The sequence below is a fragment of the Phaseolus vulgaris genome, chromosome 2, assembly GCF_051622355.1.
Source record: "Phaseolus vulgaris cultivar YP4 chromosome 2, ASM5162235v1, whole genome shotgun sequence".
Classification (NCBI taxonomy): Eukaryota; Viridiplantae; Streptophyta; class Magnoliopsida; order Fabales; family Fabaceae; genus Phaseolus; species Phaseolus vulgaris.
In genome coordinates this window covers 36,599,561-36,622,040 of record NC_143499.1, presented here as the reverse complement: position 1 = coordinate 36,622,040, position 22,480 = coordinate 36,599,561, and the positions used below count along the sequence as shown (strand labels likewise).

At 32.4% G+C, this 22,480-nt stretch overlaps 2 protein-coding genes across 4 annotated transcripts; both read right to left on the bottom strand.

Moving 5' to 3' along the window:
- Window positions 1-2,639: 2,639 nt before the first annotated feature.
- Window positions 2,640-10,193, bottom strand: LOC137811657 (protein NRT1/ PTR FAMILY 8.3). 3 transcript variants are annotated; one of them, XM_068613468.2, is made up of 6 exons: window positions 10,060-10,193; window positions 9,820-9,925; window positions 9,512-9,729; window positions 8,608-9,164; window positions 3,488-3,575; window positions 2,640-3,409 (listed from the first exon to the last, which is right to left on the bottom strand). In XM_068613468.2, exons 1-6 carry the CDS (start codon window positions 10,108-10,110, stop codon window positions 2,753-2,755), a joined length of 1,677 nt encoding a protein of 558 aa, XP_068469569.1. In that variant the 5' UTR covers window positions 10,111-10,193; the 3' UTR covers window positions 2,640-2,752. The 3 variants fall into 3 exon arrangements, with proteins under 3 accessions (XP_068469569.1, XP_068469568.1, XP_090154834.1); XM_068613467.2 differs by having other exon boundaries at window positions 2,640-3,575; XM_090298708.1 differs by lacking the exons at window positions 2,640-3,409; window positions 3,488-3,575 and adding an exon at window positions 5,910-6,517.
- A 1,748-nt stretch (window positions 10,194-11,941) lies between these two features.
- Window positions 11,942-17,908, bottom strand: LOC137811658 (protein NRT1/ PTR FAMILY 8.3). The gene is made up of 6 exons (XM_068613469.2): window positions 17,807-17,908; window positions 17,418-17,692; window positions 16,375-16,480; window positions 16,081-16,298; window positions 14,860-15,416; window positions 11,942-13,118 (listed from the first exon to the last, which is right to left on the bottom strand). Exons 2-6 carry the CDS (start codon window positions 17,466-17,468, stop codon window positions 12,296-12,298), a joined length of 1,755 nt encoding a protein of 584 aa, XP_068469570.1. The 5' UTR covers window positions 17,469-17,692; window positions 17,807-17,908; the 3' UTR covers window positions 11,942-12,295.
- Window positions 17,909-22,480: the final 4,572 nt, after the last annotated feature.

Genomic DNA, 22,480 nt, shown 5'->3' with positions numbered 1-22,480 from the left:
AGATGAGATGGGCGCAGTTGAGCCTGTGGGCAGATTAACATTTGAAATAAATGATGATGAAGTGTGTGAAAAATTGTGAATCAGATGCAATATGATCGGTTGCTCCGCTATCCAAAATCCATGGTTTCATAAAAGCATAATTAGAAGAGGAGTTATGGGCAAGCAGACCTGCAGAGCTAACAAACGTGTCACTTTTACCGTTATTATTGAGCAAGTAAATAGCCCTTGCCAATTACTGAATTTGTTCGGCACTGAAGCGTTGTACGAGGTTTCTATCGGACTCGTTACTGGTGTCTTCTTTGTCAGACATGATTTTTTATTTAGGGGATAAAAATGGAAAGGCTGTCAGGGCACCGGTGCTCTTATACCATATAAGAAAATGATAAAAAATGGTAAGAAGAGATGTTTCTTATTCTCTTATGTGTATATTACATCACTTCATATATAGGGAGTATTACATCACTTCATGTAATATATAGGGAGTTTCTCTCCCCAAATTACAATCTAATTAGGTAGGATACTAATTATGAGATTCTATAATTATTAAATTAATTGCATATAATTGGGTACAATATCGTCAAATATTGCATATAATTTTGATAATTATTATTTTCTTAATATGGAAAGTATTTCAAAGAAAGCATATTAGCTCAATTAGCGGTCACGAGATTTGCAATTGCTTTTCTTACCTTACAATCCATAGCATAACAAAAAAATGTTCTTCAAACTATATTTGTTTTACAAGAATGGACAGTAAGTAATCATGCTAGTAAAAATGAAGGTAAACAAGTGGTGAAAATTTATTTAAGTGATGATAGATTCTAGAAATCCATCCAATATTGTTTGAAGTGTGTAACTCCACTTGTGAAAGTATTAAGACTAGTAGACGGAGACATAAAACCTATTATGCCATATATATATATATATGAAGTTATTGATAGAGTTAAAGAATAAATAGCCTCAAATTTCAAGAATCAAGACTCTTGATACAAAAATGTATGAAAAATAATTGTTACTCGTTAGAATTTGCAATTACATAAACTTCTTCATGTTGTTGCTTACTACCTTAATCCTACGTAAGTAACTATTATTACCTTAATCATTATTTCAAATTTATAATTATTTTAATTTTAATTTTTTTATCATATTTATTGTTACAAAACTTTCAATGTGAATAGTGAAAATTTATATGGTTTATATGAAACCATTGAAAAAATGATCTCAAATAGAATGGTTAGATTTCAACTTGTTCAACAACTTAACAGATTCAACAAAGCACAATGATTGTTTGGAAGAAGCATGACAATGGATATCAAGGATAAGAAACATCAAGTTAAAACATTTAATTAATCCTAATAGTTTTATAAAAAAAACATAACAATTTGGATCACAATTTATTAATGTTAGCGTTTTGTTCAAAATTGCAGCTCTTTGGGGAGAAAGTTATGGTGAAGAGGGTAAAGAGCTACAAAATCTACCAATAAAAGTTTTAAGAAGTCTGACTTGTAGTGCGACTAGATGCAAAAGACTTTGGAACATAACGAATGAATCACTTAGAACAACAAAAATTAAATGCTCTTGTCTTTGTTAAGTATAACCTTCAACTTGAGATCATAAGAAAATATATACTTATGATCCTGTATGTTTATCTGATATGGAATCAGATATAAGTGAATTATTGAAAAGAATGATCATTTCCTACCAAATGATGTTTCATGGATGGAATCTTTTACTCTTGAAGAAGGGGCTCCAAGCAACAAAAAGAAATGAGTATTTGTTTAAATTATAAAACATTTACAATTAATTAAATTAATCATAAATTTTATAATACTTATAATAATTTTTTTTCTTTAATAAGTCCAAGAAATTTAACTACTAAGGTTGATAGAAAGAAAAAATCTACCACAATCACAAATCATAATGAAATTGAATATATGGTTGAAAATGCGGAGGAAGAGGATGAAAATGAACGGTAAGAAAATGTTATATTAAAAGAAAATTATCTAAGTGACGTTAGTCTCAAAGATGATGAATGAAAATATAAGATTAGGATGTAAAATTTAAATATAGAAAACATTTTACATTTTATTATATTTTGATTTTGTGGATTGAATATTTTGACTTCATATTTTAATTTTATTTTTATGGATTGAATATTTTGACTTCTATTTTGATTTTATGGATTGAACATTTATTCATATCACTTATTCTTAATTAAAAATATATCATATTTTATTTATTATGCATATTACAATTCAAAAAAATCAAAAAACAATCCAGGATTTGACTGTACTCACAATTTTAACAAACATAGGTCATGATTGTATTTACAAGTATTTTTAACATGATGGGACATACCAGACTTAATACTAGATTTTAAATTTAACTCAATATGATGAAACCATTTTTTCTTCTATTTATATATTATAATATTGTGATATATCTACTAATGTATGATTTTAGACATAGTTTTGTTTCCATTTTACTAATGTACGAGTTGAGACAGTTTTTTAACCAAAAATTGAAATGAACACATCTCATGCACATCACTAAAAGAATGAGACTATTGTTGATCGAACGAAAGTAATAATAATTTTCCACCTAGAGGAAAGGGCAAGACTACTTTTAAGCCAGCTAAGTAAAAGAAGAATACACAGGTTGGTAGCAAAAATACTAACAGAAAAATCACGGCAATGACAGAAGGAAGGATACATCAGAACATGCTTCCGTCCCAATAGATGCCAGAAAAATCTTAATAAATCTTCTTCTGCTTGTACCTTTTGGCAGCAACAATGTACAGCAACAAATTTAAGAAGCTAAGTCCAGCTAAAAGGAAGAAAAAGTAATGGAGATGACCTTGGTTCAAGTTATCAGGAATCCAACCAAAATTTCCACCTCGTGTGGTAAAGTAAGTTACGATAGTAAGAATGAGAGAGCTCAAGTAATTTCCCAATGAAAAATTCAGAAGTGGCAGTGCAGTACCTAGAGTCTTCATAGAATTTGGAGCTTGGTCATACAAGAACTCAAGCTGCCCCACAAATGTGAATACTTCTGCTGCCCCTAAGAAGAAGTTCTGAGGGATTTGCCAAAATATACTAAGGGGCACTGCAACAGGTTTATCAACAAGGTCAAACTCTCTTGCAATTTTCAGACGCATAATCTCAACAACAGCAGCTGATAACATGCACAAGACTGAAATGAAAAGGCCAATGCCCATTCTTTGCAACTGTGAAAAACCCCTTTCCTTGCCTGTGAACTTCCTTGTGATGGGAACAATTATCTTGTCATAGAGAGGGACCCACAAAATAACACTAATGACATCAAAAATTGAGAGGGAAGCCGGGGGTATTTTGAAGTTACCAATACGTGTATCCATCATTGTTGCTTGCTCCACAAACAATGTTGACATCTGGGCATAAACAGCAGAAAAAATTATCCCCGTAGACCAAATCGGAAGCATTTGAATCAAGATTTTCAATTCTTCCACCTGTGTTACTGTGCAAAGTCTCCATTGATTAGAATAGTCACCGCTATTTCTTTCATATTCGGATACTATAGCAGCTTTATCAAGACACCTTCATTAAAGGGGGAAAAAAGAAAAGAAAACATAAGATTTTAAGAAAGTTATGTGCAGTAAAGTCCTGTTTGTAGTTGTTAAACGAAGATAACTTGAACCATATAAACATAGAACCATAACATGAAAAGAGAAGAGAGGTACAGAGCAACAGAACAATTGTCGTATTTGTTGCTGAACCATATTGTATTTCATATTCTGAATCTTATTTAAGAGTAATTACATGAGAAATGACAATCCCTCATCGTACTCGAACATGCTCTCAGCAAAAGATCATTCCGCACTACATTTAGGGTACAAATCTTACCAAAATCAGAATATAACCATCACTGAACATTCCCACTGACACAAGAAAGCTAACTGAAATAAGTAAACATAATTACAGTAGTAAAAAAGAAGAGTTTTACAGCCCATCAATTTAACACTTAATACAGCACGGCCCAACCTATCATGCAAACCCTCAAGACAGAAAAGCCAACCTTCATGAATGAAAGATTATATCATGTAATGGGTCCTTGTGGGCAACATATGTTGGCAAATTCTCCCTGTACCTCCATTGCTCCTTCCTACACCTCCATATAATTTTGAAAAGCCAAATATACCGGCAGTATACCAGATTGATCAACCCGGTTTGTTTTAATCATTTACAAACAGGATTGTACAATCCGGTATACAAGTCCGGATCCGGTTTCAATTACCGGATTGTATAAGCTGGTATTCAAATAAGAAAAATTTGGGGAATATTTTCAGAAAAAGCTGCGATTGATAACCAACGGTGGAGCAGATTTCAGAAAGATAATTTTAGATTTTGGCCACAAAATCAATGGGTGGCTTTCTCAACAGAATCATCCTCGCTTAGCAGAGTGGATGAGTGGGTGAAAGATCTCGAAATTCAGCAGCCACCTCCTGATAATGATTTTGGTGATGACAGCATTGGAAGCATGCCTTCCCACCTTCTCCTGATGATGGTAGATTAATTGCAAGAAGCACATCTCAGTTGATACGACATCCAGATGCCAATATTTCCAAAGAGATACTGAATGCCAATAGTCTGGTGCAGTCCCTAAACCCAGCCTCAACTGCTGCTCATATATCAGGCATTAGTATAAAAGCCATCCCTCTCTTTCACACTTCTTCAGTCTCCTCTCTATCAATTTGTCAAGCAATCTTATAGGTACGCTTTTCTGAGAGAAAAAAAGTTACCCTTAACATCACTTACTCATAATAATAATATTAACTAAACTGATTGGCTCTCCTTATCATTGATTTGTAGTTCACATCACGCCTGGATTTCTCCCAAAGGGTATTCATATACTGAACCTGTCAAGAAACAAAATCAAATACTGGACTGGCCATTCCGGAATTCAAATTTTTTTATTTGGGTATTGGCTTGTACAATCTGATAGTTGAAACCGGATCCGGACTTGTAAAACGGATTGTACAAACCGGTTTGTAAATGATAAAAACAAACCGGTTTGTACAATCTGGTAACCCCAAATCTAGTTTCAACTACCGGATTGTACAAGCCGGTATTCAAAATAAAAAGAGGTGTCCAAATTGGCCAATCCAGTATACTATCAAGTATATTTGGCTTTTCAAAATTATATGGAGGTGCGGGAAGGAGCAATGGAGGTGAAGGGAGAATTTGCCACGTGTTTTGTTGCTTTTGTAGTAAGAGGCCTCTATTGGTCCAAAAATATCACCTATTTAGGTGGTATCTCACTTGAATAAAAGTAGGAAACTAGCAACACTCCTTATGACTTTTCTTGAAGACTCTCATCTTGCTTCTTAGCTCATTAAACTTAGCACATGGAAGTGCTTTACTTAAAATGTGAGCAATTTGATCTTCAGACCTGCAATGTAGCAATTGAAAATTTTCATTCTGCTCAGCTTCTCTTGTAGCATGAAATGCAACATTGATATGCTAGGTTCTCCCATGTTGAATTGGATTTTCAGCAACAGCTGTGACTGAATTGTTGTCACACCATAAAACAGTAGCTTTCTCCTATATATGATTTAAGTCTTCAAAACATTTTTTATCCCGAGCTTGATTTGAAGCAACAGCAAAATACTTTACTTCAGCTGAGGGTTGAGAAACTACGTCTTCAACTGCAAGTTGACTTGATGTGCTTGTTATTGTTGAGTTTGGTTAGGCTTAAATCTGTAATACCTCCCCCTATGTCTCAACCTTTTGCAGTTGTTACATTGAATTTGAGGCTTACCCTTGAAACAACAATTTTTTGACAAGTGATTTGTTCTTTCACATGTAGTACGAGAAGGAAAATTACCCCATGCAGCTGATTCATTTGAACTCTCATCCATCTTATTTTTCCTATTTTGATCACCACTTGTTCAATGGTTCAGCTTCCTTTGATTTTTCTAAACCGGTTGTTTCCCCTTATGTCAAGCTTGAAATGCACCTTCAGTTACATCATTCATCCATATTGACAACCTTTGCTCTGAAGATTGCAATTTACTAACCATCTCCGAAATATTTTATTTCTTAAGATTACATGACTCTTCAAATAAGAGCAACTTTGGCTTCATGGACCTTAGGGTTTAGGGTAGGATAATCAACAATGTTTCTATAACCTTGTTGTTTTCTACAACCTCTCCATATAGCCTCATTTGATTCACCAAATGGGACAACTTTGAAGTGTACTCCTTGATAGACTCATTCCCATCATTCTTAGCATTTCAAACTCTCTTTTAATAGTCAAAAGCTTAATTGACCTTATCCTTTCATCAACTGCATATCTTTCATTCAATTCATCCCATATTTGCTTTGCCTTTTTTATATGCATAATGTTGGTAAACACCTCATCTGTCAAGATGAATTAAAACATGAGACAACTTTCTCCTTGCTCACAATCTCCTCCTCACGTTGCTTCATTTGAGCTATGGTAGGATTAGCTCTCAATGGTGGTACCAGCTTATCTTGATCTGCATACTCCCATAAGCCAAAGAACTTTAAACATTGTCTCATTTGACAACCCCTATGTGATAATTTTCCCCAAAAAATTGAGAAACAGTGAAACAACATTGTTCCCTGAAATCATTTGATCTCTCAACAGTATTTGAACTCTCCTCTCAGTTTTTTTTCTTTCAAATTCACAACCTATAAGAACACTGCTCTAGATACCACTGCTAAATACAGTTAACTTAAATAATATAAGCATAAAACAGTTCCATAACATGAAAAGAAAAGACTGGTGAAGAGAAACAAAGCAATTTTCGTATTTGCTACCGGACCATATTGTATTTCATACTTTGAATCATATTTAAGGGTAAATACAGGAGAAATGACAGTCCATCATCATACTCATGCATGTTGTTAGCAACAGATCATTACCCACTACATTTAGAGTACAAATCTGTCCAAAATTAGAGCAAATCAATATCTGAACATTATCACTGACATAAGCAAACTAACTTAAATAAGAAAACATAATTACCACAATAAAAAAATAAGATTTTACAGACCATTAATTTAACAGTAGTTGGTTGTAGTTGACATTATGGGCGAAGCATTTTTAAGCAAGTGAGGATCCTAAAAATTATTATTGGAAGAAGAAAAAAATGTTAAAACAGCTTTAAACTTTAGCACAAGATTTCTCAACCCAACGAAGACAGGATAAAAGAAAAATGTTTAAACGTAATCTATCCTAGAAAAGTGTCAAAGACCACAACATGCTTACAATTGGGAAAAGGAGAAAAATATAACAAAGAATTTGACATAAAATGGTTACAAAATAACATAAAGCAAAGTGAAGTGAAAAGCATAAAAAGGTTTTCCCTATGCAAATAGATCTAATAGCACTATAATTCAATAAAAAATTGAACAGAAGATTTTTTAGAAAACTCTCAATTTGGTCCTTAAAGTTATATCAATTACAGCATTAATCCTTTAAAAAAAATACTTACTTACTTAGACCTGCACAGATTTATATCATCACCATATTTGTTCCCCAAGATTTTGTCACAAAATTAGTCCCTCAAAGATTTAATCTGTCATCATCACTCAAGGATCTAAAGTGTCACCATATTTGTCTATATGGAGGACTATAGCTGTAGTAAAAGAATCTGAGAGACTAAATTAATGACAGATTAAATCTTTTAGGAGCTGACTCGGTGATAAATATTGGGATGGGAGGACTATACAGCAACAACTAGTTAGGCGACTACAATTTTTGGAAGGCTAATTTGGTGACACATAACTTTAGAAAGACCAAATTGGATATTTTCTTTTAATTTGTATGGTATACTAAACTATTTTCCTTTCTTCAACTTGGCGTTGTTCAGCTCCCAGTTATGATAAAATCACAGAATCACATGTGCTCTCATTGATGGTTTAATGAAATTGAATACATTAAACTAACTAAATGAGTCAGAACAATATGATTGACCTTCACTATATAACTTCAAATAAACAGTAGAAATAGCATCATAATATAGATGGCAAATCTTTATCCATATTATCAAACACGGACTCTAGTTCTGCCATAATTACCTTAGTTCACCTAAATAAGTGAACAAAACCCCTAAGCAATTTTTAAGAAACAAGATAGTGAAATCATCTCAATCCAAAAAAAGGTTATAAATTTATAATTGCTCCAGTGCATGCTCCTTAGTACTGCATCAGTAGTATCATACAACAATTAACTGATGAAAGGAGGGGATTCGATAGTATTATGTAATTTATCATGTGTTCCAAACATCAGATAAATCAGAATGATATTAGTCATTCCATCCTGTCAGACCTTACTACTAGGTGAGCCAAGCAAGGCCTACAGGTATAGATAATTTGTATTTTGTAAGTGACAAATTAGACCCTATAATTTACAACTGCATAACAATATAGCAGGGCTCAGCACATGAACATTTTCCCCACAAACACCTAATTCCAAATTTGATATCAGACTAGTTACACTTCAAAGAATATTAGAAAATCAGCATGTATAAAAAAGATAATCCTACGCCTATGTTATGATAATGAAAGAAGATCATAATAATATGTCAGACAGTTTAATTACCTTAGATATTCACGATGCACCAGTTTGCGACTCCCTCTAATTGCATGTGTTTCTGCTGGTATCTCATACAGGAGATTACTGTCACCAGGGACAGGCAGATTGCATTTCCGAACAGACGCATGTAAAACCTGGCAAATTCTTGTAAGAGGACTTCCCCTTGGTTTCTGAAACCTATACAGACGTGTGCCCATGAAGAAGCTTACAATAGATAATCCCATAAACAAAGCAGGGATGCCAAATCCAAGACCCCATCCTCTATTGTCTTGAATCCACACAATTAAGCTGCATGACATAATGGCACCTAGATAGATAGAAAAATAATACCAATTGAAAAACGACGCCTTCTTAATGCTTTCCTCGAGATCAGTGTCATCAAATTGATCTGCCCCAAAAGATGGCACACATACTTTCACACCACCAGTCCCAAGCGCTATCACGTACAGACCAAAGTAGAACACAGCATATTGTGCAGGAGTAGCTGAAGGGCACACAGAACCCAAACATTCAGCAGGCTTCAAAGCTGGTAAAGATGCAGAAAGTGTCAAGGTACACAACCCCTGCACACAGTACCCATGTCACCATTACAACATGAAAAGACAACTAAACAACAAAGCATATATGCAGTTAATAGTTTAATTTTGATACATGGTCAGCATCACACCTTAGAAATCCTCTTTTAAAATAATAATTACAAAAGTCAAGAAAAAATCTATGATTGGAAAACTCTCTTGGTGCATTCTAATTAAATTTATCAAGTATACAATTCATGTGAACCAAAACAAAATCAGGGGTGCTCATATTGTTTATCTTTCATGACTGCCACATTACTGGGCAATCAAGAGAGATAAGTGTGTGAAGAACCATTTCACTAGGAAAAGAGTACCATCTGATCTTAGTTTATTACAATGAAATAAATCAAAGAGGAAGCAGCAATTGTCCAGTATCGACCCCAGTAACCATCTGCTATAACGGCTCCAAGGAGAGGTGTGAGATAAGAAGTGCCTAGCCAGATGCTGACGTCTCTTGCAGCAGAAACGTTTCCTTGATGCAGTTTGGTAGTGACATAGGTAACAAGATTTGTGGAAATTCCGAAGTAGGCCAAACGTTCACAACACTCATTACCTGAGATTCATGTACACATAAATGACATGAACAAAAAACTTACAATTTAATGAAATAAGAGGAATGTAGAAGCATAGAATCCATAGATACCTAGGATAAAAGGACAAGCCCTCCAATTGCCAGTGTTCTTCTTAAGAGCAGCCCTCCCTCTAAAGTCATCAGTGCCATCTCCTGTGTACTCTTCACCCCTTTCATCCTTCACAGTTAAATAAACAAAACAATCATATATCATAGCAAAATACCATTTTTTTTTTAGTATATGCTGTGTTATGGCAAGGCTTGTATACAGTAATTAGCTCCACATGAAAGAAAAATGGAGTGAAGGAGAACCTGAAGAAAACCCTCTTCCCGAAGTGCTGCATCCTCAAGGGTAGAACCCATGCCTTCGGTGAGAACCCTCTCTCTCTCTTCTGATTCTAAACTGATTCAGTGATGAAAGGAATTCAGTTAAACATGTATAATATAATTTAGTTAAAATATCCTATTAATATATAGATTTTTAATTTGATTTTGATACGGTAAATATATTTTCGTTAGTTGTTAATTAAATATTATCTTCTATATTTTTTAAAATAATTATTATAAAACTCGGTAATTTTTTATTTTTTTCCCTTTTTCTGTTATAAAACTCAGTAATTTTAAAATACGTGATCTTGGAAATTTTACACTATTAATATAGTCTAATTATATTTTAGATTGTTTACATTGTGGTTTAATTGTAAATTGTTTTAGATTATTTTTTTATTTATAAAATAATATTTAAAATTGTATTTAGGTAAGTCATTATCAGTACTCGAAAAAATATAATTTACTTAAATGTATCATTGAAGAAATAATAGTGATAAAATATACAATGAATTTGCCTATTACTAACCTTGAAATGTACAATAAACCAAATCCAAAAAGGCAAATTCTTCCAGCACCTTATCAATTTGTGACTTCCATTTATTTTTTTCAAAATTTTTAAAATTATCCTTCATTTCAAAAATAACAAAAATTCAAAATTCAAAAAATGTACTTCAAAAAAATAAATTCAAAATAGATATTATGATGTTCAAAAATGAAATTTTGAAATAGAATTCGTCAAATTTCATTTAGAAAAATGATTCCAAAATTCAAAAATTACGTTACAGGAAAGACAGTCTAAAAAAATGGAAACATATTCAAAAATAATTTCAAAAATTTAAAAAAATATTTCAAAAATCTAAATCTAGAAACGTGTTTCAGAAAGGGTTTTCATAAATATTTTTTATCCACATTTTTTTCATTTCATATAAAAACCAAGTGCGGATTCAAATTGATCGATATAGGAAATAGTTGCCATACAAAAAATATGAAGAATTTTCAACGATGAGATTGTGCACCCTCTGCAGTTCGATTTGGATCAGAACAAGGTCACATTTCAGGCAATTTCTTCCTGCACCTCCATAGAAGACATAAAAGTCATTTTCTTCATCTTCTTCAATGAGGTATCTTTCCCTTTTTTTAATTCTAAAATTCAGAATATATTTTATGGGTTTAAAAATACATTTTAAAATCTAAAATTCGAAAATAAAATAATTTTTCAAATTCTATAATTATAATGTATTTTCTGGATTTGAATATATATTCCAAACTCTAAAATTCTGAAAACAAAATTATATTATGAATTTTAGAGTTCGAAATCTATTTTGAAACACAAAAAATACCTTTTAAATTCTTAAATGTATTTTCAACACAGAAAATACTTTTCAAACTCTAGAATTTGGAAAAAAAGTTTAAAAGGTATTTTATGCGATTGTCATTAGCCAATAGCTACATGTTGAGTCACTATCTGCTGTGGTATCTAATTTTATAATTCTAAATATGGAAAACATTCATTTGATTGTAATTTTTTTATTATTATTCTTTTTAATACTTCTATTATTTTATGTGTGTTTGAGGACCTGCAGATTGGCTTTAATCTAAAATAGCTTAAGAGTACCATGGGTGTTGTACATGATATAAATATATAAATAGGAGTACTCTCTGATTTGGGTTAGAATATTCTTAAATGTTACACTTTATCTATTTATATTAATTCTTTCACTTTATCTATTTATATTAAAATTTTTTTGATAAAAAAACTTCTATTGTTTTATTAGGGAACAAGACCTTAATTAATTCGAATGAAATCGAGAAGTTAACTTGAAGTTTTATTTTTTAAAATTAATACTATTACACGCAACTCAAATGACAATAAATCCTTGATGGAATTATGAAACGATGGAGCACATAAAAAGAGTAACAACCTTTGTACATCAATCAATAATTACAAGTGTAAATGTCGCAATGTTAGATAAATTGAACATTAACTTCCCATAATAAGCTTACAAGGGTATCACCTAATCTCATCACTTCCAGGCTTCATGAGAGGGCAGAGAGAAAGCGGTTTTGAACTGGGCATGACACAGATTTTCCTTTTTAAGTGAAAGAAACGAACATAATTGTAGAACATCATTATTCATTCCACATACAGAACAATCACGACATTGACATTAGGAAATAGCAGAACATCCTTGCTGTCCAAATAAATGCTTGAAAAATCTTAAGCAGACCTCTTTTGCTTGTACCTTTTAGCAGCAACAACGTAGACAAACATATTTAAGAAGCTAAGTCCAGCTAAAAGCCAGAAAAAGTAATCGAGATGACCTTCGTTCAAGTTATCTGGAATCCATCCAGGATTTCCACCTTTTGTGGTGAAGTAAGTCACTACAGTAAGAATAAATGAGCTGAGGTAACTTCCCAGAGAAGTAGTCAGCAGAGACAAAGCACTGCACAAACTCCGCATGGCATCTGGGGATTGGTCATAGAAAAACTCAAGCTGCCCCACGAATGTGAATACTTCTGCTGCCCCCAATAAGAAATACTGAGGGACTTGCCAAAATATATTAAGGGGTACTGGAACAGGTTGATCAACAAGATCAAGCTCTTCTGCAAGCTGCAGACGTACAATCTCCACTATAGCAGCTGCTGACATGCACAGGACTGAAATAAAAAGGCCAATTCCCATTCTTTGCAACTCTGAAAAGCCCCTCTCTTTGCCTGTAAATTTCCTTGCAATAGGAACAATAACGCTGTCATAGACGGGGACCCAGAAAATAACACTTATCACATCAAAACTTGAGAGGGAAGCAGGAGGAATCCTGAAGGAACCAAGATTTGTTTTCATCATCGTCCCTTGTTCCACAAACAATGTTGACATCTGGGCATAAACAGCAGCAAAAACAATCCCAGTAGACCAAATTGGAAACATGCGAATCAAGATTTTCAATTCCTCCACCTGTGTAACACTGCAAATTCTCCATTTGTTAGAATAGTCACCAGTTTTGCTCTCGGCATCAGACACTACAGCCGCCCTATCAAGACACCTTCAATGAAACAAAAGAAATGGGGTTTAGATAACAGGAAGCCCACATTGAGTGTAAAATATTCTGAAGAGGATAAGGCTACTTTAACTATTATCAATAGTAGAATAGAAAAACATTATTAGGAAAATAGCTAAAAATTTAAAATTTTATTTGAGAAATTCTCAACTTTATAGAGATTTTCTAAACCAAAATTGGTTATAAAGAAATCTTTCCAACACCATAATATTCTTATAAAAAGGAAAAAAAAACAATAAATCTTCCAGTATCCTACTCGAAAGAGTAACAACAGTCTGATGTATTTTTTATCCCTCTTGAATAAACAAATGATTAAACATAGCAAGCTCATTCTTTGATGACATCCAAATAAGACAAGCAAATAAACTTTGTATAGCCATTTCTAACAATCCAGAATAGGAGACTTTTATGTGCAAAGTTAAGCCATGAACGAAAATTTAATTATGAATAGTAAGGCAACAAAATGAAGACATAATAATTAGATAAGCATCCGATGATCATTTTTCTTAAAAACATATGCTTCCATTAGTTCCATATCAAACAGATACTGCAATACAAACTTACGGGCAAAGTGAAATAAAAAGAAAACTTGTTACTTATATTCGTAGATCTCAAAACGACAGCAATAATAAATACCAGTACATTTAATCAGCATCAATAAATTTTATATATACCGGGCCTTTTTTACTCTCTTATGTTTAAGGCCTCATTTGGCACACTGGATAGGAAAAGATTCACTAAATAAAGAAGGGGTAGGATAAAAACTATCCACCTAATAAGCATTTAAAGCTATCATGCTTTTCCGATTCCTGACTAAGATTGAATAGGAAACACACTAAAACCCTTACGTATCAAGACACTACCAAATTTCATGCAAACCAATTTCTTTTTCTGTTATAACTTGATAAAATTTCACGGACAAGGGGAAACACACCTCACAATAAACTTCAACCATAGAACCAGAGAGATGTGGGGAAGGGAGTTCGAGATATGAAAAAAGAAGCAGAAAATAAAAAGGGAGAATTAAGGAAAAGAATAATATTTTTCTCTTAAAAGAAATCCCCCTTATGAGACAGTTTAGTGACATTCATAAACACAGTTGGGTCTTTCTGGTATTCGATACATATTTAAAGATGATAGTTTTAGTTAGTCAAAAACTTTCACCTAAAAGATGATGTTTTATGAACGAGTCCATTAGAAGCACAAAGTTGTTACAAAAGTTACAAATTATCTGTTCCCACTATTCCAACTTTGATGATTGTGCCAACTATGGTATCTAATGAGGGGATGTCAGCTTATGGGTAACAAAATATGGCAACAGTCCTAGAGTAGAAAAAGAGGTGTAACAAGGGTTACAGTGGGGTGTCACAAGAAATCACCTCATGAGTAAAAGACCAGGTAGTGTTGTTCTCTCTGTTATGCACACCAAACACCTAATATTGGTTATCCTATCAGGCCTTATCTTGTGTGATAAGGCCTAAGCACTTAAGGTCTAGCTAACCGTAACTGGTTGGTCAGAGCCTAACATGAACAATCTCTATTTAGTATTACCCTTAAACAATCAAGTTTGAAATGGGTTGGAGGACAAAGACAAATTGCACTTTAACAAGAGTATCAGGAATAAGTTAACATGCATAATAAGACACTTCTTTTCCTGTATTGTGAGTTTGGGAGCATGAAAGCAAATGACACAGTAACAGTAAACACAAAAGTAAAATAAAATTACTTTAGTTCATCACTATGCTCCAGTTTCCGACTTCCTTTAATTGCAGAGCTATTATCTGGTGTCTCATATAGGAGACTACTATCCTCAGGGACAACCAGATTTCGCTTCCGAGTAGCTGCTACCACAACCTGGCACATTCTTGTAATAGGGCTCCCGCCTGGTTTTTGAAACCTGTAAAGGGGCGTGCCTAAAAAGAAGCTTCCAATGGCTAATGTCATAAACAAAGCAGGAATGCCAAATCCAAGACCCCAGCCAGCATTTTCTTGAATCCAAACAATAAAAGTGCTGGATACAAAGGCACCTATGTTGATAGAAAAGTAAAACCAGTTGAAAAAGGATCCCTTCTTAATCCTTTCCCCGGAATCAGTATCATCAAACTGATCTGCCCCAAAAGATGACACACATGGTTTTATACCACCAGTCCCAAGTGCAATCAGGTAGAGACCAAAGAAAAACAGAGCATATTGTGCAGGAGTAGCTGGAGGGCATGAAGCACCCAGACACTCTGCAGGCTTGAACACAGGTACCGATGCAGAAAGAGTCAACGTACCCATTCCCTGAATGAAATGGCCATGTTACATATTAAATTATGTATAGACCACTGAACAACAAAGCACATAGAAGCAAAATATGCACATAAACAAAAGTATGACAAAGAATACTAACATGCTGATAAACAAATCCAAAGTGTTCCAGATACTAACTGTATAACTTCTCAAATGTGATAATGCATTTGAAAATATATTAAGTTCTCGAGAAATCTGTGAAAGTTCCTTACTACATGGTAAGAAAATTGGATATCATGTAGAGCAGTGCAATGGACGAAAAAAGTTTGAATCACAGTACACTAAAAACTGGTCCTCTGATTCTCCTATTTTCAAATTTTTCTGACAGCATAATATTTGCCATTCTTTCATACCCTTCACCATTTTCTTTTTTCTTTATGTCGTGACAAGCAATGTAAGAGAATTCATTTCTGCACACAAGCAATGCCTAGAAAATGATCCAATAAAATCCTATCACCACTAAAAATAACAACATAAAATAGTATAAAAATATTCCTTGACTGTGTCCGCAAATCCTATTCCCAGATAAATCCTCACTGTATGGCAGGCATGTATTTTGCTTTATCTCAATGAAATTGTGTAAGACATTTCCAGCTGTATATCAAGAGGGGGATGTGTGTGGAAAATCATTTGATAAGGAAAATTTAGTAATTACAATGACATAAATCATGGAGAAAACAGCAATTGTCCAGTATCGTCCCCAATAAGCATCTGCCAAAACGGCTCCAATGAGAGGTGTGAGATAGCAAGTGCCTTGCCAAGTGGTGACATTTCGTGCAGCAGAGACATTTCCTTGATGCAGTTTCTGGGTAAGATAGGTAACAAGATTTGTTGCAATGCCATAATAAGCCAAACGTTCACAACACTCGTTGCCTGCAATTCACATTTCATAAAAAGGCAATCAACAAAAATGAATAATCTCTATGGATAAGGCAATGAAAAAACTTACCTAAGATAAATGGGCAAGCTTTCCAATTGCCAGTGCTCTTCTTAAGAACAGGCCTCCCTTTAAAGTCGACTGATCCATCTCCTGTGTATAGTTTTCTCTCTTCATCCTTCAGTATAAAACAACCAATTGTTAGCATTGGTGAAAAATAACACGTTCTGGCAAAGATCCAAACAAGGAATAGACAAGAAAGACACTGGCTATATAAAACATTTCGTTGCCCCACAACTTTATGTTTGACTATCAAGAGGTATAGGAAAGGGGGACAATTAACTAAATAGTCGATTTGAAAGTCAAAGAAAGGCGGATGATATTGCTATAATGTTGAAAGATTTGGTTGTGACTGATATTTCATTCTAAACCAAATCAAGTACATAATTTAAGGCCAAAAACAGCAAAACTATTTAAATAAAATTTCTTCTCATGTTTAATTTACAACTACAAAATATCAAGAGTGAAAACAAATTACTGACAACCAATAAGAGAAGGGAACATCAGACAAACCGATGGAATTGTCAGTAAACTTCATTTGTTTGAGTTTGAGTTTGAGTTACAACTACATCCACCTAATAAACACCGCATGAAAATCCAAAGGATGGGGAAAAATTGAAAGGTACAGCAATTATTTACCCTACCAAATCACTGGAAAATCCTTTCATCCCATTTTACTATACAAACTTCTACAAGAAGCAGCTTGAATACACCACAGTTTGTGTTTCATTACGACAGTCAAAGATGAGTCTATAACCGATTGAACCTCGCACCAATTCTCATTCCACATTTCCAAGCAAATATAACATGAAGCGATAAACAATTCACAACACACAAATTTTGCCAATAAGCAACATCCACAAAACACAAGTAATTTTGAATTACACTCCTCCGGTAAACTATAAATTAAAAAATTATAGAACCTAGCCCACGTCAAAGCGCTCTTACGAGGACGCTGATTGATTATGGAAATAAATAAAAAAATCAAATTAATAACAAAAAGAATAAGAATAATCGAACATGGCTAATGAAAAAAGGTAGAGGACGAAAGTAACCTGAAGAAGAGCCTCTTCAGCGAGCGATAGATCATTCTCCGTAGAACCCATAACTCGTTCCTATCGCAGGAGGAGAAGCGAGTGAGCAACGTTGAATTTAATGACAATTAAAAAATGATATTTCCTCGGAATGCGCAAGAAACGCCGCAATTATTTTCCGATAACACTTTCAAGTTGCAAATCAATGGAGTTTGTTTCAGAGAGAGACGCAACTTGAGAGAAAGAGAGAGAGAGAGAGAGTGAAAGTTTTCGTCTTCCTCAATTGCATCCACCACCTTTAGAAATCCAAGAGAGGAAGCAACCCAGTTAAATTAAATAATAAGAAAATAAAAATAATAATAATAAATATCTGAGGTTTATCTATTTTCCGATAACTTAGCGTCACTCACACCAACAACAAACCCTTGTAACAGCTTGTCGTCTAATGTGGATAAACACTTTTGGCATAGTTTTTTTAACACTTCCCAAATATTCCAATAATTTGCTTTATAATTTTTTTAATAAACTCCACATCTGGTTAAATAGTTTGAAGTTTTTTTAATATTTTATTAAAAGTTGAGCAAGATTCTCCAAGTGTGACCCCATGTTATGATGGAGCAAAATAATATAAAATTATTTTTTTATTAAGTTAAGATAAATTTTAACTTAATGTAATGTATTTGCGCAGATCAACCTACCTTAATCTTTCTGCAGGAGAGGAAAAAGTTCATAGAAAAATTATAAATAAAAGACTACTAACATAAAAAAAAAATAATGAAAATTATAATCACAAACATATAAAATGAACATTGACTTTAGCTAGAAGGTATCCCACCATACCGAAACATAACAACAAGAGAAAAAATATTTAAAGATTCTCATAAGATATTTCAACCTGCAAAAATAATATGTAAATTAAAATAATCAATATTTATTTGCGAAGCATCTAGTGATAATTATGTGGAAGGTCGTCTGATTTTAAAAATTGAACATTTTATTAATAGTAGATTGAATTAAATAAAATAAATAAATATAATCAAGTCATTACTTTAAAATAAAGTCGATATTTATGGATGCAGTTTGCAAATTATTTTGTGGTATATAAAAAATTATTATTTTTGTAATATTTTATCCTTCTATAAGATTGATTAGGTAAGCTAATAATTTTTTTCAAATAATGAATGAAACCTCTGGTCAAACCATTTTGAATCTAGAATCTCAGAGTACAACAAATGGTTATTCATGATAATTATTTGTTGGCAATCAATGCACATGCCCACAATATGGACCGTATTCAGACTTGCAGATAATCAATAAACTAATTAAGTAATTTTTTTACGAATTATTTTTCCTTAAAATAAAAGTTGAGTTGAGTATTATTTTTACCTTTATATAATTTCTTTTAAAATAAATATATTAATTCTGATTTTTTTTCTCAAATTTATCTTCTTTTATTTTTCTCATATATCTTCCAATTTATTCACTAAACTGGACTATTTATTGACTGTGAAAACAATTTAATTTTTAATTAGTTGAATTGTATTTTTTGTTTATCTTTTAAGACTAGCCGTAATTTGTAACATCCGGGTTTCAGTTAGAGATAGATTTTGAATGAATAAAAAATTATAAATGCAAGTTAATCGTTTATTTTTTATTATTGTGAAGGTTATTTCTATTTAAAACTCATTTCTCTATATTCTTTCTAAAGTAATAGAAGATTCTGATAAGGAGCCGGAAGAATAAAAGTTGAATGACCAATAAGTTCTTAGTCTTGATGAGTAAATTGTTTCTTGCTTATGTTTTAATTCTTATTTTCTCTTCATTTGGATGGTTGGCTCAAGAGAATGTGTGGTTAGTGTTTGATTTGGTAGATTATCTTAACTGTTTTTAGTTGTTGAAAGTGGTTGAAGGAAACCTTTGTTAGTAGCCAAATTTTCCCTTTTAAGGTAAGAGAGTTAATAATTATATCTATAAAATGGTTTGATTATTAATTGTGTGTGAAATTCATTATTGTACAAGTGATATATATATATATATATATAATTGTAAAGATACATATTTATATTTTTAGGTTGGAATAAATTATAAGTACAATTGAGATTGGTGTGTCTAAGTCATAGCTTGAAGGGTTTGAGTGAAGAGGAGACTAAGACCAAATTCTCTCCTTTTGACACTTATTGATCAAGTGTTAGAATAAATGTTAAAGCGATATTTGATATCTGGGACGCTCAAACGTTGGGTTGAATGCTTAAGTGATGAGTTGGTGGTGGGCAGAACTTGTTCTCCAAATGTTTCCATCCAAACTATGTGTATCCAATACCCAAATTTGGATGTGCAATGTGAGCTTAAATCAGGTTTGATACACTTGTTGCCTAAATTTCATGGCTTTGCAGGTGAAGACTCATATAAACATCTTAAGGAGTTCCATATAGTGTGTACCGTCATGAGGTCAGTTGGGGTCTCAAAGGAGCACATCAAGCTTAAAGTGTTCCCTTTTCAATGAGAGAATAAACATTTCTTCCCATGTTTACCTTTTCGTTCCCTTTAAGACTCCTTATGGGAAGGAATGTTTTTGCTCTCATTGAAAAGATAACACTTTAAGCTTTATGTACTCCTCTGAGACCCCGACTGGCCTCATGGTGGTGCACACTATATGGAACTCCTTAAGATGTTTATGTGGGTCTTCACCTGCAAGGCCATGAATTTTAGGTAGCAAGTATATCAAACCATATTTAAGCTCACATTGCACATCCAGATTTGGGTATTGGATACACATAGTTTGGATGGAAACATCTGGAGCAACAAGTTCTCTGAGGGTTCGTTCGTCCATAATTTCAAAATTAGGATTTACAACAACAGTTGACAATGAACTAGAAGATTTTGTATCACTAGACATGTCTTTCAAGAGAAGTATGAATGTAATGAATTTGACCTAGTCATGCACCAATGAAATCCCTAATATGAATGGACACTAATACCTATTAGACTCCTCAAAGAAAAATCTTTTTTTTAAGAAACAACCCAAGCCAATTCCATGAAAGAGAGGTGAGTCACATATGGACAAACTTAAAAACCAAGTCTTTCCTATCCAAAATTTTCCCTGAATTGCTTTCAATAAAAAAAATCAAAGAGTAGCAATTGAAGTGTCTACCCTAAATGCAAAATCCTTTATATAAAACTAATGCAAATGCTACACTTAATACTTAAACAAAAATTAGAGAAAAAATGCAAAAAAAATATAGAAAATAAAAATAGAAACAATAAATAGATAAATAAAGAATGGCAAAAAAATAATAATAACTAAAAAAACAAAAAAAGATATTAAATAAAGGAAATCAAAATAAGATTAAGGTAAAATATATAAAGATATAAAGAAATAAAATAAAAACAACTCAAAACAAGATAAAGATAGGAGATAAAATAAAATAAAAACAAATCAAAAGATAAAGATAAGAGATATAAGGAGATAAAATAAAATAAGAAAATAGTATCCTGAATATTAGATTTTTTTTATCTTTTAGTTTATTTTTTAAGTTTTTTTAGGCTATACTAAATAAATAAAAACTAATAAGAAGAAAACACTAGTTAAATATGCAGAAAATAAAATTAGGAAAATAAAAAAATTATGCCGATAAAAAAGACCTAATAACCAAATTCAAATTGGATTTTTCGGCAACGACACCAAATTTGATAGTTGTCGTTTTGGTGTCAAATTAAAATAATTCCAATGTAGACTTGTCTAATATTAAAGAGATGTTAATATAATGGTGAGAATTAACTAAGAAACCAAAGTTTAAGATAAAGAAGATTCTCAATCATGCGTTCAAGTACAACATCTCACAAAAACCATCTTTCAAGAAGATTAGAATATTAAAACAACTGCTATAGAGAAATAAAAAAATATAACTTTTATTGATCAAAACTTCAAAACTCAATGGGGAAGTATTAAAGAACCAACCAAAAAGATTTAGCCTTCCATGCGGAAATAAAGCAAAAGAATTACAAAGAAGAAAAGAAACTAAGAAAACCCTATGAAGCTCCCCTCTTACTACTTGATGTTGGTGTCCTTTTATAGATTTTTCTACTCAAAGGATCTTGGAAAAATATTGTAGTTTAGATTTTTTAACCGTTTCCAATTTTCTATAATTCTTGTATTTTGTAGAATATTTGGTTCAAATTCGGTTTCTTAGATATTGTGGCTTTTATTTCCTCCTTCTTCTCCTCAGATTTTGTTTTTTTGTTTTGATTCAAAGAAACAACTTAGACTTTTGGATATTTGGCTCATTCACAAAGGGAGACACTTCCTTCTAACCATCTACTTTAAAAACATAAAATTAACAAAAATAATAATTAAGGCTTAAATAAACCCAATTATATGAATATTATTTAAAACAATGAATTTATTTATTATTATAGTCCAATAATTTATGATTAAAGCTATTAAGTATGAATAAATATATGTTCATCGGTATACTTGTCGTAAAGAAAAATCATCAATAATCCATTTGGAGAATGAGTATATGATTTCATCTTTGAACTTAATACATATTTACTATTACCTTTTATCTTCGTATATATTTATGTCTATTACTACTATTAATGTCCATACCTCATTGGCTTCACTAGCACATCTCAGATACATTAGAGTTAATTATGTATCACATCTTCCACCTATAGAGGATGATAAATTGGATTTAATGGTTCTTTTGATAATTTTTTTATATCTGTATCAAGATCAATTAGTTCCTAACCCATTTATTGATTATGAAATTTCTTTTATAATAGACTTTTTCAATCTACCTTAGAAGAAACACCATCTTGTTCTAGTTCACTATGAACTCCCTGCTTTATCATCTATTATGGAGAATAAGTAATGGTTGGTGTAGTTTGTATGCCTCTTCTTATTATGGACACTTATCTCAATTGTCTAATGGTCAAACTGGCTACACTACAATTATTAAGGATTAATATATTGATTAGAGTTTGAGTGATGATGTAGTGGACTCGTTATCAATAGGAATTTTAACTTATCTTTTGTTGACTTTTTAGAGAGACAAATGTTTTATTCTTATTAGATATATTTT

What these genes read in the sequence shown, in the direction of transcription:
- LOC137811657 (XM_068613467.2), bottom strand. Translation starts at nt 10,110, where the DNA reads ATGGGTTCTACCCTTGAGGATGCAGCACTTCGGGAAGAGGGTTTTCTT. An exon ending in GGCTTGTCCTTTTATCCTAG is followed by an intron (nt 9,730 to 9,819) that starts GTATCTATGGAT and finishes CATGAATCTCAG; the next exon opens with GTAATGAGTGTTGTGAACGT. An exon ending in GTGCATCGTGAATATCTAAG is followed by an intron (nt 3,576 to 8,607) that starts GTAATTAAACTG and finishes CCTTTAATGAAG; the next exon opens with GTGTCTTGATAAAGCTGCTA.
- LOC137811658 (XM_068613469.2), bottom strand. Translation starts at nt 17,468, where the DNA reads ATGGGTTCTACGGAGAATGATCTATCGCTCGCTGAAGAGGCTCTTCTT. An exon ending in CTGAAGAGGCTCTTCTTCAG is followed by an intron (nt 16,481 to 17,417) that starts GTTACTTTCGTC and finishes TTTATACTGAAG; the next exon opens with GATGAAGAGAGAAAACTATA. An exon ending in GAGCATAGTGATGAACTAAA is followed by an intron (nt 13,119 to 14,859) that starts GTAATTTTATTT and finishes GTTTCATTGAAG; the next exon opens with GTGTCTTGATAGGGCGGCTG.